Source organism: Poecilia mexicana, unplaced genomic scaffold, assembly GCF_051168715.1.
Source record: "Poecilia mexicana isolate PSO_F unplaced genomic scaffold, ASM5116871v1 scaffold_13, whole genome shotgun sequence".
NCBI classification, from domain to species: Eukaryota; Metazoa; Chordata; class Actinopteri; order Cyprinodontiformes; family Poeciliidae; genus Poecilia; species Poecilia mexicana.
The window spans coordinates 24,164,209-24,179,303 of NW_028263382.1; the positions used below are offsets into that span (position 1 = coordinate 24,164,209).

The following is a 15,095-nucleotide window of genomic DNA, read 5'->3' on the forward strand; positions in this document are numbered from 1 at the left end:
TTCAGAGCACAGAAATAAGATTTTTAACAGAGAGAGTTTCAAAATATTTTATTACAATACAACTGTAAAGTTATTACATTGTAATTCATGTTTCCCTCCAAAACCAACGTATAAATTTAATGCATAAATATATTCCAAGAAACACAAAATAACAGAGGTTTAATACAAAACAAATTTAAGAAACAGAAATATAACTGACAAAAGCAAGAGGAATGTCAAAACGTTTAAACCCAAAATGAAGCTCCGTAAGATAAATTCAAATTTAATAATTAAGGACTAGTGTTAACATTTACCGTCCCCCAACTAAAGAGTTACCGTAAAGGAAGAAAACATCACTAAATCCAATCAAACCATAAAAAAAACCCCACATTGTTCCTGACATTTTTTCCAAAAAAACCCCCAAAGTTCATTAAGAAAACCTGCAGTCTGAGCTCGTCGTTAGAAAACTGCATGCAGAAATAAATACACTGTCCACTGCAGCCACCACACCTCATGCTCCAAATCCTCTGCCGACGCGAAACAACTTCAGACAAACTGTGAAGTAAATCAGTGGTTCACAGCGTCCTCCACATTCATCAGCAGCCCTGCTGCAGGTGTGTAAAAAGCCTTAAAATAAAAACATCCTTACTGGCCCAATACGACTCGGAACAGAAACAGAAAAATCCAAACTTCATTATTATTTTAATAAATTCACTGGGTCTCTATTTATTTTTGAAGCACCACGGATACTCAGATTGCCAACATCAAGTTTCCACATACCTTTGATTTGAACAGCTAACAATAAATCACTTCAAATTGGGTTTTTACTCATCTTTACCAGAACTGCTAATAACTGTGGAAGTCATTTGCTGACATTTCAGATCAGTAAGTAAATATGTGAAGTCACCAAGACACAGAAACCATCCGTGACGTCACGGAGCGAGGCGTTGGAGGTGAGGCCAAAATTAAATATTTAGACACTCAAACAACAAATATACATAAAAAAAATTAACCAATAAGAACATGAGTGGCAGAGGAGACTAAATCAATATTACCCATATAAGGTGGAGGAGTGTGGCTGGGTGTGATTAAACAGAAATATGGAAGACGTACAAAAAGTAAAAAGAACATGCAGAACGACCTAGAGAGAAAACGACGACATGAGGAAAGTGATGTGGCCACTTTGTGATCTGAATTAAAGTTCTGATATGTAACCAGGTGCTTGTTAGATTCAGCAGAGAGAGTCTCTGAGGTCTTACCGTCTCCTCACCCGGCTGGTGAGTCGCATGCTTGATGAGCTGAGGAGACACGCACACACACCCGCACACACTCACTCACACACACACACACACCCGGGATCTCAGTGTTCAGGGTGAGGGATGAAGGACGTCTGGGTGTTTTCTCTCTCTGTTTTTTTTTTTTTTTAAAACGTGCCGAGTCTTTCGTTAACATCCGTCCTTCTGGGTGATCAAGTGATCCTGATACCGCTGCAGCATCTCCTGCATCCGCCGCAGCTGTGAGGAGAGAGGAAAAGGAGGAGGAGGTCAGCTTCATTTGCGTGACTGCACACACAACTAATCGATAACACCGGGAAGATCATGTGATCGGCGGGGATCACGTGATCTGGGACGGGATGGGAGGAGGCGGCGGCGCCTCCGCCTGGTTTCCCAGCAGGAGCGTTGATATGACAACACATTAATGTGAGCTGCAGGGAGTCTGCAGTTATGTTCTTATAAAACATGCCTCTCATAAGGAAATAAAAAGAAATGAGGGGAAAAAATGAGTCTTTATTTCCATGAATGAATAGATTTCTCAGGGTTCAACGGAGGAAGGAGAGGGATAACGAAACATTATTATTTACACATCATCTGCAGTAATATTCATGAAGGTCAAACATAAAATATTTGGTCGTCAGGAACTGAAATGTTGGGAACAATGTATAGAAGGCATCTTTAATAACAGATACATTTATTAATAAATAATGTTTGCTATTGTACTATAACTGGTGCTTTACTTCACTCTTTTAAAAGTGAATTTATCAGTTTTACTCAATAAATGATCCAGACTTGACTAATGATATCCTGAGATTGATCTCGTTTGTCATGAGGTTTGTACTCTCATCATCAGGATTTATTATTATTATTATTATTAATTTGACCTTTTTTTTTAAATCCTAGAATAAAAATGAAAACAAACAGACTCAGGCAGCGATACTAGAAGCTTGATGACGGCAACAAAAGCTGTTCAGTTTCTCCGCAACCTGGGAAGGAAACATCCAACCAGATATTAGTGGAGGTGTCAGTATAAATTTGAGCTTGTGTGTGTAATTTCAAATTGTACCTTATTTTTCATTTCATTATAAATCCACCATGTAAAACTAATGATTTAAATAAAACCCCCAGATTAATACGACATCCATGGTAACGAGTGTATGTAAACTTGTGGCCAGAACCATCCTGAAACATGAATCCATCCAAAAATCAGCATGTTTACTGTATTCCTGGTGTAACATGTATTATTTTCCTGAACATTTTGTTCTGATGATTAAATAGTTGTGAGGTTTTTAGTTCCTCTGACTTATTATTTGACTCAAAAATAAATCTGTCTGTAACTCATTTTGTGACTATTTTCCTCCCGTATAAACATCTCCTTCAGTCTCGGCTCAGAGGACGTTATGAGCTAATGGTCATCAGAGGGCTTGGTCAGCTTTCGGGTCTGAGCTCATTCCTCTGCTGGCCTGGAGGTCTGGGGACTCATGGTGCACAGAGCCATGCTGAGACTCGGGATGCGACTCTGGCTCGCGGCCGGCAGTCCGTACCTCCTCGTCTTTCTCTCGGATGAGCTTTTCCTTCTCGCTCTCCGACGCTGCGGGGGCGGCGGGGATGGGGAAGTCGGTGCCGCTCTCCCTGGTCAGCTTACTGCAGGGAGAAGAGAGAGAGAGAGAGAGAGAGAGAGAGAGAGAGAGAGAGAGAGAGAGAGAGAGAGAGAGAGAGAGAGAGAGAGAGAGAGAGAGAGAGAGAGACGTGGGTTGGCTTTTATTCGCCACGCCATGCAGCGTCATCGCTGGCGGCGCTCGGTGGACGTACTTGCGGTTGCGTTCTTTGACCACCATGCGGGTCATGCTCTGGATGCACTGGGCTCTGTAGTTCTCGTAGTGAGTCTCCCGGGTCACGTCCTTCAGGTCCTGCATGTGTGTGCGGACCAGCATGTTCCTCAGCTTGATGAAGTCGCAGTGGGCGGCGTTTTCCACTGAAACAGAGCAACCATCCGGCTCAGCTTCTCTATAAGTCACACGTTTGTCACTAGAAACCAGTTTAGTTTGCGAATTACCCTCTACGATGCCCCAGGGGTAGAGGCGACCCCTCACCCTCTTCCCTTTGGCCTCCACCACCGTGTTGCTGCCAATTACTGCAAAAGGGATGCACTCCTTAAAAAAAACCAAACAAACAAAAAAACAATAAATACTCGCAGTTAGAGTGCAGGTTGTTTATAACTCGGCAGGTTTTTTGCTCTTGGCTCTCACCTTCAACTCGAGGTCTTGTTGCTTAAACTCTTCATCTTCGTCGGAGTCGCAGTCCGGGAACTGATAGATCTTGATGCCGTACTGCTCGATCTCCTCTCTGATCTGCAGGGACAGCATGTGATTGGCTGAAAGCATTTAGGCATCACTACAGATGGAAACACCACATAATTTCACCATCGGTATTCAGATCTACAGATGTTTGGTCTCGCCTTGATTTTCTTTTTCTTGACCTCGCTCGGGGTGAGCGTGTCGGCTTTGGCCAGAATGGGTACGATGTTGACCTTCTCATGCAGAGCCTTCATGAATTCGACATCCAGGGGCCGAAGGCTGGAAGGAGCAGAAAACACACCGATCTGTCGTTCAGCGACCGTACGTTTTATGGAACAACTTCAGGATGATTTTCTGATACAGACGATGCCTGTAACATCCATCTATTCTGGTGGAAATGCAGATCCCTCTAAATGTGCACTGAAGTACACATTTATATTTTATATGTCTGATAAACCCATTGCTTAGCATGAATAGACAGGTGGAGTGGCATCTGATAAGTAATTGCTGTCACTAACCAGCAGAGGGAGCCCTTTCTCCACACCTTTAACTCTGTAAAGTCCTGTAGGATTGTTTTATCGGGGGTCTGGTCAATGAGGAGCACAGCGAAGTGGAACAGTGAGAGCGAACAAATGTGACTCAAAGCACCGAATCAGCAAAAGCAGCTCATCGACGTGAAAGCGCCACACAGGGTCTGACGTCTCCTGAAGGCGTCAGCGAGCTGCTGCGTTACCTGGTTCAGTGTCACTATTCCCATCTGAAGAAATGCACCGCTTCTGGTGAAAAACAACCAATCAGAGGGGGCGTTGTGGTGGCGCAGGGGTTAAAAACAACCCACATGAGGAGGATAAGGAGGCCTTGGTGACCGTCGCAGGTTTGAATCCCGGCCTGCCGCACGTCTGCCCACTCTCTCATTACCCTACTTTCCTGTAATAGCACTTTCAAATAAAGGTCACTAGAGGCAATAAAACCTTTAAAAAAAAAAACAACCATTCAGAGCCAGGACGAAGGTCATAGAGCTGTCAATGACCCTCGTGTACGCGCTGCTCAATGTGTCATTACAGGAAAACTGTTTATTCGCTGTCATCGGTGGCCATGATAACTACACTGAGCAAGACTCCTTTGTGGAGCGCTGTAGCGTAGAGAGTGAGGTGGAGGGTGACTGACGGCACCAAGGCCCTCCTCCTGGCTCTGATTGGTTGTTTTTGACTGAACGGTAGTAAGCACTGGGAGAAAGAGGAAGAGATCATCTGTCTGGATGGATAAACAGATGATGATGATGATCAAAGGAACCAACGGATGGGTGGATAAAACCTTCATGTCGGCTACCAATTAAAAGCCAGCATTAAGAGAATTTCAAAATGCTTATACGAAGTCCAACACTTTTCAGAACTATGGAGGAACCCTGAAGAACTTTAGATTTTATTTTTGATGTAAACAAGCCCAGTTTGGTTTCTGGCTCTCACATAAACATGTTGAACTGCATTAGGAGAATGTTACTGTTCCCTAGGAAAGGAAAAACCAAACACCAAGCAGGCCAACTGCAGGGACCAGCAGCGCCCTCGTACCCATGGCCGAAGGGTGAAATGAAGTAAAGGCAGCAGTGAACACGGTTGTCCTGGATGTTCTTGCGGTTCAGGCCGCTCTCGTCCCTGAAGTACTGCTCGAACTGCTGGTCGATGTAGTCCGCCACCGACTTCCAGCTGCAACCCAAAGAGACGGCCAGTGAGCGCACAAGACATTTTAACCCCTTTACTCACCAAACAGAGTCTGAATGTACCATTCAGTGTTGTTGACAGCGTCACCAAATCCAGGGGTGTCCACGATGGTGAGCTTCAGCTTCACACCTTTCTCCTCTATGTCCACAGTGTGTTTGGTGATCTCAACCGTCTGTGTGATCCTCTCTGAGGAAAGAGTTCAAATATCAGCCGTAGCACAGCAAACGCCCCCAGAGGTCAAAGCTGCAGCTCACTCACCTTCAGCATTAAGCAGCTTCCTATCTTTGTACAAGTCTGTGAGAAACAGGCTGTTGACCAGGGTGGACTTTCCCAGGCCAGACTCGCCTTCAAACAAAGAACAGCAGAGACGAAATCAGCGAGGCTCGAAGCGCTGTGATTGGCAGGCTCTTTGCAGTCAAAGGTGGGCTTAGGATCGAATGTCTAGAAGAGTGTAAATACGGGATTTACCAGCCACCATGAGGGTGAAGTCAAACCCTTTCTTCACAGATTTGCGGTGCACCTGGTTTGGCAATGTTGCAAAGCCCACATATTCCTTGTCCGGGTCCTAAAAGTAAACGCAGATGGAAAACTCAATCAGGGTTGTGTGAAAAACTCAAAACTGAGAGAAAAAAAAAACAAACAAAAAAAAAAAACAGCAAAAGCAGTTTATTATTAGTCTAGAAAAATATTGAAAACATTAAGATTGTTTAAGATCAAAAAGTCCAACAGCTGTGACATGATGAGCTAAAGAAAAAAAAATCTATCTTTTGCTATATTCTTCTTAATAATTCAAAAAAAAAAATTTTTGTTTGGAGGAAAGAGGCTGAAAGGATAAAAAGGTCATGACTCATGACCCCATGAGTCATGAAACAGTGACTCATGGGGTTCCTCAGGGGTGTTGGGACACAACTCATTTATGTTGTACGTGAACATAGCAACATATATACTGAAATGTATTTTATGTGTACAACTAACATCCTAACAGCACTGGATCTACTAGCAAGAGTAAAAAAAAAAAGGGAAAACAAAAACATATGGATAGATGACTTTTATAAACACAATATGTAAACTAATTCGGTCAAATTTAGAGTAGGACAGAGGGTAAGATTGATGTAAATGTGGTTTATTTTCATGGGTTGTGCTGTGGTGGCACAGGGGTTAAGCACAACCCACATATGGAGGCCTTAGTCCTCGATGCAGCTGTCGCAGGTTCGATTCCCGGCCTTGGCGACCTTTGCTGCATGTCTTCCCCCTTCTCTCATTTCCCACTTTCCTGTCAATTAACTGTCAAATAAAGGCCACTAGAGCCAAAAAAATCTTTAAAAAAAAAGTGGTTTATTTCCTTTTGATTTATACATTAAATATTAATTATATTGAGCTTTCTAACTTTCTAGCAATAAGTTTCAATAAAAAACACACATCCTTAAAATGAGATTTCTGCTCCCAGTTAGTCAACAACACCACTAAACGTGCGACAAGACAAACAGCAGCTAACTTGTTCTTCAGATACACCAGCACACTGATTTAAAAACAACTGTCTGCATCAACACGTCAAAGCCTTTACAGCACGGCTGGCCGTACGGGTCGGTCATCCTCCGTGGTTTACTCAGTCTGCTCGTTTTTACCTCATTATTGCTGTACGGATCAAACAGAGCCCAGGGGCTCCTCGGCCTGCCGGGGCTGATGGGAGACGGCAAGTCAAACTCCACACTTCTGCTCTGCGACAAGCTGGTATCTGAACCCGAATCTGACCGGGCTCGACCCGCCGCGGGGGGCTGCAAGCGAGACGGAGTGACGGGCCGGTCTTGGCCGTCTGCATCGTGAGCTTCATGGTTTGGGCCGTTCCCTCCGTGATGCGGAGGGTCGTGCATTATGTTCTCCACTTCGGAGTCGTCTGAATGGCTCAAATGCTAGAGACACACCGAGGCCGGAGCGGATGTGGTGAGGAGGAGAGAAACGAATGGGGGGAAGAAAAAAAAAGAAATACGGGAGGAAATGGTGCCAAAAGTAGAGGGAAAGATGCAGAGATCCAAGAGGGCACATGGTTTTAGAGATGGAGTAATTTTTATGTTCATGTTTCACAAAAACGGCATAAACAAAGAGATTCTAAAGAGAAATTAAAACAAACATTCAATGCCAAACTGGTTATTTAACAACATGTTTCTGATAATTTAGTTTTGGTGTTTTTACAAGCGGACAAGAAAAGCTTTCACTGGTACAAACAGGAAAACTAGCCTTTAACTACAAGAGCAACGAGCCAAATGTTGGGACACTTAGCTGCTCTTTTATCACAAGACTGAAAGTTTGGGTGAACATCAGCAGCACTAATTTCTGTCAGTGGATTGTAACTCCTTGCACGTTACCTTAATTTATTTTCCAACTATGTGTTATAAAACTAAATTGAGTAAAATATTACCGTACTGTTCATTTGAACTCCTCAAGTTTATCCTTGTCCATACTAATCTCTGATTGTGATAACTGCAGTTTTTCACATCACTGTGGAGGAAAACATGTTGTTTTTTTCTTTGCATATCTGTTTTAGATAAATATGAATGTGAATGGCCTGGTGAAGGTCATACCACACACTATAAATCCGATTTAAGCGCAGACTTTGACTAGGCCCCTATAAAGCGTGACCCTCAGAAAGCTTCCATGGTGTACCTGTGCAGCATTGTGGTGCCTGATCTGATTGGGCGACGACGGGCAGGAGTCCTGCTCGTCTGACGAAGAGGACGGCTCGTGGTCACTGTCCTCCATCGCAATGGGAGCTACACTGCACTCTGCAATCTCCAGTCACGACAAAGGGAACGGGTGGAGAAGATGTCCAGCATGGAGATGGGAAAGGAGGGTCCAAAGAGGGAAAATCAGGCGCACAAGGTTTGAGAGATGTGAGCAGTGAGGTGAAAGGATCGAGGAAGATGGAAGAAGACAATGATGAAATCACAGGTTATAGAAATGAAGAACAACTGGAGCTGCATACCATTTAGCAGATAGATGGTATGGCTGCAGCTTACATGGATCCACTGTTTGCTTTAGTGAATCAATGAAGGCATTTTGAGCTCAGCTATGTATGCTTTTTTTTTTTTTATTTCTGCACAGCAAACCATTCAGTCTTTAAACACTGATTTCCACCCATTCGGGCAACAGAAATAATTGAGTCCCAGCTGCAGTTACATAACCCAAAGAGTCACTGAATGTTTTATGGAAAGTTAATCCACTCACATCTCCATCCAATGAATGTTTTAAACGAATACTGCCACTAAGAAAAACTAGTCTGCTGCCAAAGTTTTGGACATTTTAAACTGGGAATCCAGCATGGTCATCTGGTAAAAGAGTTCAGAGATTCAAATGGATGAAGATTTGTGGCTGGAGGGCAGCAGAGAAATCGACTTTCCTTCCTGAGCGATCACCAAATCACTAATCGATGAGCAACAGGGAGGCTCTGTGACCCACATACACCACAGAGATGGTCAGTCACACAGCTTTAACCCGACTGCTTCCTGCTTTTAGCTTAAATACAACGCTAGAAACTGCAAACACTAAGCAAAGAGACTAGCAATCACAAGTCTTCCTGTTACTGACGCCATTAAAAGCATTAATCGATCCCGTAGTGACAGCTGGATTATAAAGTCCCTTCCTTCGTCGCCGGTGCATGCAGAGCATCTCCTCCTCCTCCGTTCCAGCTGCTCACCTGTTGGACCTGCAATCTGAAAGCAAAAGCTCCTCTCTGCTGCTCAGTTCGCTGCTCTTCATTCAGACTCCAGCTGGCAGTCAGAGCTTCAGCTGCAGCGCTTACACAGAGGACGCAACGTCCTTCAGCTCCACTGAGCCAATCGGGGCCCCGGGAACCGATCGGCAGCATTGATCAGCGCCGTGTCGTCATTCAGAGGCCGAACACAGAACAGAACCAGGAATGAAGGAGATTATTTCTTTTGCTTCCTCCAGTTCCCCTTAAGTCTGGATGACAATTCATAATCTGTTACAGTTTTCCATTATAAACATTTAATGTGATGAGAAACTCGTCTTCACGTGCTACCAAGAAGGATGTGGTTGGTTTAATTAAAAAACAAAGATTATAGGCATGAAGAGCCACATGACGTCTTGCACAGGACGACTGTAGAGTTATGATAACTGACCTAAAACTTCAGACAGACAAAGAAAAGGAAACAACAGCCGACTAGAGGTGGGAACTGAGTGCATCAGGAGTTAGTTTGCTTTTCACTTTGAAACTTGTTACTGAGTGTAGGAGATTTAGTTGGTTGTTTTTAATAGTGAAATGTTCAGAAAAGGAAACCAGAGGAAGCACAAAACAACTAGCAAGGAAAGAGTATTTTTGTGGTGCAAATGCAAATGCAATGATATTAAAATGACGATCCTGATCGCAACTAACCGGCATCTTCCTGAATCTTTTTTTCAAATTATTTCAATTTCCCACCACTAAAAATGAACCTGTGCTGTGTTTGGTTGACTCCGTAGAGTTCTGCATGCCAAAGTTTGAAACAGTTTGAGTTAATTGTGTTGGGGATTTTCAATTAAACCAAGACAATACATATCTATTTGTGTTACATGTGGCTCTAGAGGAAACAGGAATTGGCTAAAATTGGTCAAAGATCAATTGAAAACAGATCAGAAACTCCGACTGGTGCAAGGCCTTAAAAAAGTGTGTCTGTGCTTTTCCTTTCTGCTTCCTATGAGTGGCATTCCTGAACATGACTCCAAACCCGATCGGGTTACTGAGACAGGCGTTACGGTGAGCGGCTGGAGGATTTATTCTCCCATCTGTACAGCAAGTACATGTCAAAGGTAAAGTTAGGCAACAGGGAACATTTTCCTCCCAAACTCAACCAACCAGGCCAGGTGCCTACACTCATTCATATCCTCAAAATATTTGTAGATAGATAAATTACATACCGACTCAGAATCTCAACCACAAAGCGACAGAACCAAAGACATCAGGGAGAAAAATGAACACGCTTAGCAGTGTGCCAAAAACAAAAGAAGTGTCCTCATGTCCTGCAGCGTAAAGGTTTGGACAGGAAATCGACACTTTTTTTTATTCTGTAGCTTTGCTCATGTATGCCTTATAATCCATATTATAAAAATGTGAGGCAATAAAATGAACAGAAACCTAGAGGACCTGCAGTGAACTCTGACACCAATTCCTCACATTGTCCCTCAAGAAAACGTCTCATCTGAGCTCTGAACCAATTAGTGTTTCCATAAGTGTTGGTTCACCTGAGGGAGAAAGCTGAATAAACTCCAGTCCAGGTGACACCACAGCTGCACCGTGTTCAACCTGAACATGAAACCAGGCCCAGAAGCAAAACATGTGACTTCTAGTTCCTCTGAAACTCCACAGCTGCAGAACCGGCTTATGACAAATCATCTTTTTTACACCGTCAGTCAGTTTAAGTCCATTTGGCCTTAAAGACTTCCTAACATTACTTTAAAAATACTTTAAACACTTCCTCACATTACTCAGAAATGCTCTAAAGACTTCCCCACATTATTTAAAAACATGTCTCCATTTCCCCCCCCTCCCAGCCATAAATAAAAAAAATAAAAAGAGAAAATTAAACAATGGTATGTGGACGAAAACATCGGGCCTTGGCAGTGACATATCTTACTTCAGCAGCGGCTTCTTTGGCATTTCCTGTAATACTGATAAAAATGCACTTAAGATGTTTTCGAGCTTCAGCAGACATTCGTACAGCGCCTTGCAAAACCGTTCAACACCCTTCAAACCTTTTCATTTTCTGTCACATCGCAAACTCAAATCTCAGTTATTTACTAGAATTTTAAGTTCATAGATGTTGGGAAGTGGAGAGGAAATTGCATCTGTTTTAAAATCTGAAAAGTGTGGTGTGCATTTGTTTTTAGCCCGTTTCACTCTTATATCTTTAAATCAAATTCTCGGCAACCAGTTGCCTTTGAAGGTTATCCATTTAATAAATAGACTTCATTCCACCATCTTTGCACAAGTGGTAACAAAAATATAAATACTTGATGCCATCACTGCTAAAGAAAATGGCTGACTTTACAAAATAATAACTCAGGTGAGCTGAATACACACCCCACCTTTTAGATTTTTATTTGTAAAAACCTTAAAAACAAAAAAAGCTGTGCATCGTTTTCTTTCCATTTACTAGTTAAGCACCACTTTTTGCAGTTTCAATTGCATAAAATCCAAACAGCGTTCATCTTAGTCTCAGCTTGTAAAGCAGAAAAAGCTCAAAGGTTATGAATATAATCAGAAGCCACTGAAAGGTCGTTCATAAACTCCAAATGCACCGTCTGGCCTGGATTGCCTTGTTTGTTATATGAAATAAGAGATGGCAAAGCAGCAATCTGAGCAACCCTTCTGTTGGGAAAATAAAAAGTAATCATTTTAATCAAATTTAATAAGCCGTTGCAGAGGTAAGTGATAGGTTGCTGCTCAATTAATGAGATAATAGATTTCGTAGCCAACTCTTTAGAAAGTCACCAATGCCAGAGGAATAAGCTGAAGTTTGTCAAACAGAAGCGCCTTCCTTCTGCTGGGGCTCAAACCTTCAAGGCGAAGAAGCCCTGCAGCCCCAGAGAAACAATCGAAGGACATGAAACCCAGCAGAACATAAACAAGTTGTGCGGCTGAATGCGCTGCTTTGTTACTCTTGGATTGTGTGTTTGGCTGACACAGGACTGATTGATGATGATTTGTTACATTAAACACGTCTCTCCAGGGGAAAGCCTTCTTCAGCTGCTCTCTATGCGACATGGGAAACCCAATCAGAAGCTGCCAGAAGTCGTACAGACACTGTATAGCATGTCGCTATCGATCTGCTGTGATGAAAGCGTATTTCAGCCCAGGAGGAAATGCGTTCAGCAAAACCGTTCAGAAACCCAGCTGCAGTAATTACCCAAATCATTTGTCTTGGCAGCTTTTACAGCTGTTGGCACAGAAAATCATATGACTGTAAACGAGTGCAGTGTGGGCGTGTGAACAAATTATATATGAATTATATTTTGTTCATATTAGGGCTGGATGACAGGAATTAAAAATAAAATCTCAGATTTTTCCATATCTGATCTGTTTTTGAACCTCTCGTTGTTTGAAAAGGAAATGCAGCAAATGCATTTACTTCAACCATCCCCTCTGTTGTTCAGTGGAGTATTAGGAGAATATTTGCTTAAATGTGAGAATATCACCATAATATTAACAAAATAAAGACAATTTTCCACAAGAATGTCTTAAAATGACAAAAAATAGTAATTTTAATGTGAATAAAAAGCTCAGCCATCACAAATCAGGACATTTTCATCCAAGTCCATGTGGTTCTTTCAAAATACAGGGTGGGCCATCAATTTCCATAGGAGAATGTAAAATGTATATTTCTTTTATATTTCAGATACCCAAGAAGATGAGTTTGACAAAAGAGCAAAGAATTGAAATTATACTGACGGCTGGATCAGGAAGCAGTCGAATGGTTGAACAAAACTTTAACAGAAAACATGGAACGAGCGTCACACACACACACACACACACACACACACACACACACACACACACACACACACACACACACACACAGTGGCAAAACTTATTTGCAAGTTTCAGAAAACTGGAAATGTTGCAGATCAACCACGAAGTACGATTACACAGAGTCCCACAAAAGTAAAAGTGCTTGTCCAATGTAAAATGTTTTTTTTTTTTCTATGTATGGAAACTTGTGGCCTGCCCTGTAGCCGTAACGTGATTCTGATGTGTTAAATGATTCGGTATTTCTTCATCTGTAAAATGTGTAAATCTCACAAGATGCTCAACAGAAGAAAAACAGATTTTCCAAAAGTTAATATGAATTAACTGATCAAACTGATTGATTGCCCTAATGAATCATTCTTTTTAACTAACTCTCTCCTTCATTCCATAACAAAAACAGAAGCCTGTGTGTTTTCCTCCAGCCTGTGAATAGCAGTGAGGCTCCCCTTGTGATGAGGCCAGCAGCAGGTGGTGAAGTGAGCCATGTGCGCTCTGTGTGAATGCTGCGGTTGTTTGGACAGTAAGAGCAGCGCTCTGTGTGAAGCTGGCTCGGCACACAGAGCGGGAGACGGAGGGGACGAAAATAACCCGTCTTCAAAACACAGCTCTGCATCTCAGGCGAATTATAACTACCAAAACCTTAGATAATGCGATAAACTTTCCCCGAGATAGCAGATCTAGATTCATAATAAATAACAAAAAGGGTAGAATGATATCTGCAGAGTAATGAGAGTAAGCAAACGTCTGCTACATGCATTCATTTAATACAAACGTACATCTACAGGCAGTTATTTCAAAGAGCAAGCAGGGAGTGTCAGCTAATTATTCAGACTGATACAACATAGAGCGACGTGATTAAACCAGCTGGTCACTGGGCTTCTTCAACAATCTGTACTTTTGCCGTTTTGGTTGTTCTCCACCGGACCTTTTCAGGTCAGAAAGAAGATTAATCTGCCAATGAACATCAAATTTCACCAGTTATGGTGAATTTTAGTTGAATTTGCAAAGGATGGAAAAGACCCAGCTGCAGTGGATAACAGGAAGGCTAAATGTGTTGCAGCAATGTTTTTAGCTTTGGGGCTTTAAATTTATGTTTGGGGCCATATTTGAAAAGGTTGGCAAGTAGGCACTTAAAAATTTGCTCTTGATATTTTGTGATATAAGTTCAAATAGTAATAGTGCCATTACCAACCACAGTCTCCCTTATGGTGGGTTTGCAAGCTTTATCAATTAGAATTTAATATTAAATTCTATTAGCACAATATTTGTATTAGCACAATAATTAATGCAGGATTTCCTTGACATGATAAACAATCCGATAATTGTCCATTCCTAGTTTGGAGCCTTTTGAAAATATGTATTTTATAATATGCAGTCAGGGAGACTGCTAAATGCTCATTTATGGAAGGTGCTAAAAGCTGCTTAAATTGTGAACTCTGACTATTTTGTCTACAACTTTGATTTTACTCCAACACTTTGAGAAGCCTCCACCTGGTAGCAAAAATACTTATTGATCCTGTACACCGGGAAGACAGGAATGTTATTTCTCTGACAGGGAAATCAGAACAATTAAAAATTGCATCAGCAGATCAAAGCTTCACAAAAACATCAGCCACAAACCTCTGATCAGCACATGTCTAAAAAACACTGTGATAAGTCAGGAAAAAGCTGCAGCACATACCTCTGCATCACTACTAGGCTCTGAAATCATTGCCAGAATATCCGTAGAGTTTCACCTCTAACAGAGCCTCAGACGGCGACTCGGACAGAGCGGCTCCTTCAGTCTTTATCAACTCACAGAAGAGCATCCACTCCTCTCGCCTCCTCAGTCAGTCAATGCTAACTGATACTTTACTCCCCTCCCATCTGGCTCAGTCTGGGGCATTTCTCCCCAGACAGGTACAGATTCAGTCCCTCCACATGTCAAGCATCTCCAGAACTCCGCCCTGCTGACCCATTTTGTCCAGTCTTGTGGTCATTTGCAGGTCATGAGTGAGAGGTCATCCGTCGTCCTGTTCCACAAACTATACCTCTATATATAAAGCATGAAATTCATAATTCATGACTGAAATAGTGACAGAGCACTCTTAACAATTTAGCTAAAATGAGAAAATAGCTAAAGAAACAAGTTGATTTGTAAAAAATGAGCAGAAGTTTTTACAGAGGCAGACCCGTTTAACTCTGAGCGATGGCGGTGCCAGAACAGCACAACATGTGTGCCTTCGTGTGTGTCCACGGAGGAAAAGCTGATGCATTCAGGCTACAACTAATCTCATTATTTAATGCACACTTAAGTGGGCCAGAGCAC

The 15,095-nt window shown here is 42.3% G+C and overlaps 1 protein-coding gene across 4 annotated transcripts; it reads right to left on the reverse strand.

Annotated features, from left to right (window-relative positions):
- Nucleotides 1-33: 33 nt before the first annotated feature.
- Nucleotides 34-14,611, reverse strand: septin4b (septin 4b). Of its 4 annotated transcripts, XM_015002730.2 has the most exons (12): nucleotides 7,930-8,060; nucleotides 6,894-7,178; nucleotides 5,737-5,833; nucleotides 5,527-5,613; nucleotides 5,331-5,454; nucleotides 5,119-5,253; nucleotides 3,712-3,829; nucleotides 3,503-3,604; nucleotides 3,310-3,406; nucleotides 3,066-3,228; nucleotides 2,798-2,897; nucleotides 34-1,493 (listed from the first exon to the last, which is right to left on the reverse strand). In XM_015002730.2, exons 1-12 carry the CDS (start codon nucleotides 8,023-8,025, stop codon nucleotides 1,425-1,427), a joined length of 1,473 nt encoding a protein of 490 aa, XP_014858216.2. In that variant the 5' UTR covers nucleotides 8,026-8,060; the 3' UTR covers nucleotides 34-1,424. The 4 variants fall into 4 exon arrangements, with proteins under 4 accessions (XP_014858216.2, XP_087868040.1, XP_087868041.1 ...); XM_088011914.1 differs by lacking the exons at nucleotides 6,894-7,178; nucleotides 7,930-8,060 and adding an exon at nucleotides 14,469-14,607; XM_088011915.1 differs by lacking the exon at nucleotides 34-1,493 and having other exon boundaries at nucleotides 1,751-2,897.
- Nucleotides 14,612-15,095: the final 484 nt, after the last annotated feature.

Coding starts and splice junctions, on each gene's coding strand:
- septin4b (XM_088011915.1), bottom strand. CDS start 8,025: ATGGAGGACAGTGACCACGAGCCGTCCTCTTCGTCAGACGAGCAGGAC. Junction 5,455..5,526: donor GAAGCTGCTTAATGCTGAAG/GTGAGTGAGCTG, acceptor CTCTTTCCTCAG/AGAGGATCACACAGACGGTT. Junction 3,605..3,711: donor TCAAGAAAAAGAAAATCAAG/GCGAGACCAAAC, acceptor CTGTCCCTGCAG/ATCAGAGAGGAGATCGAGCA.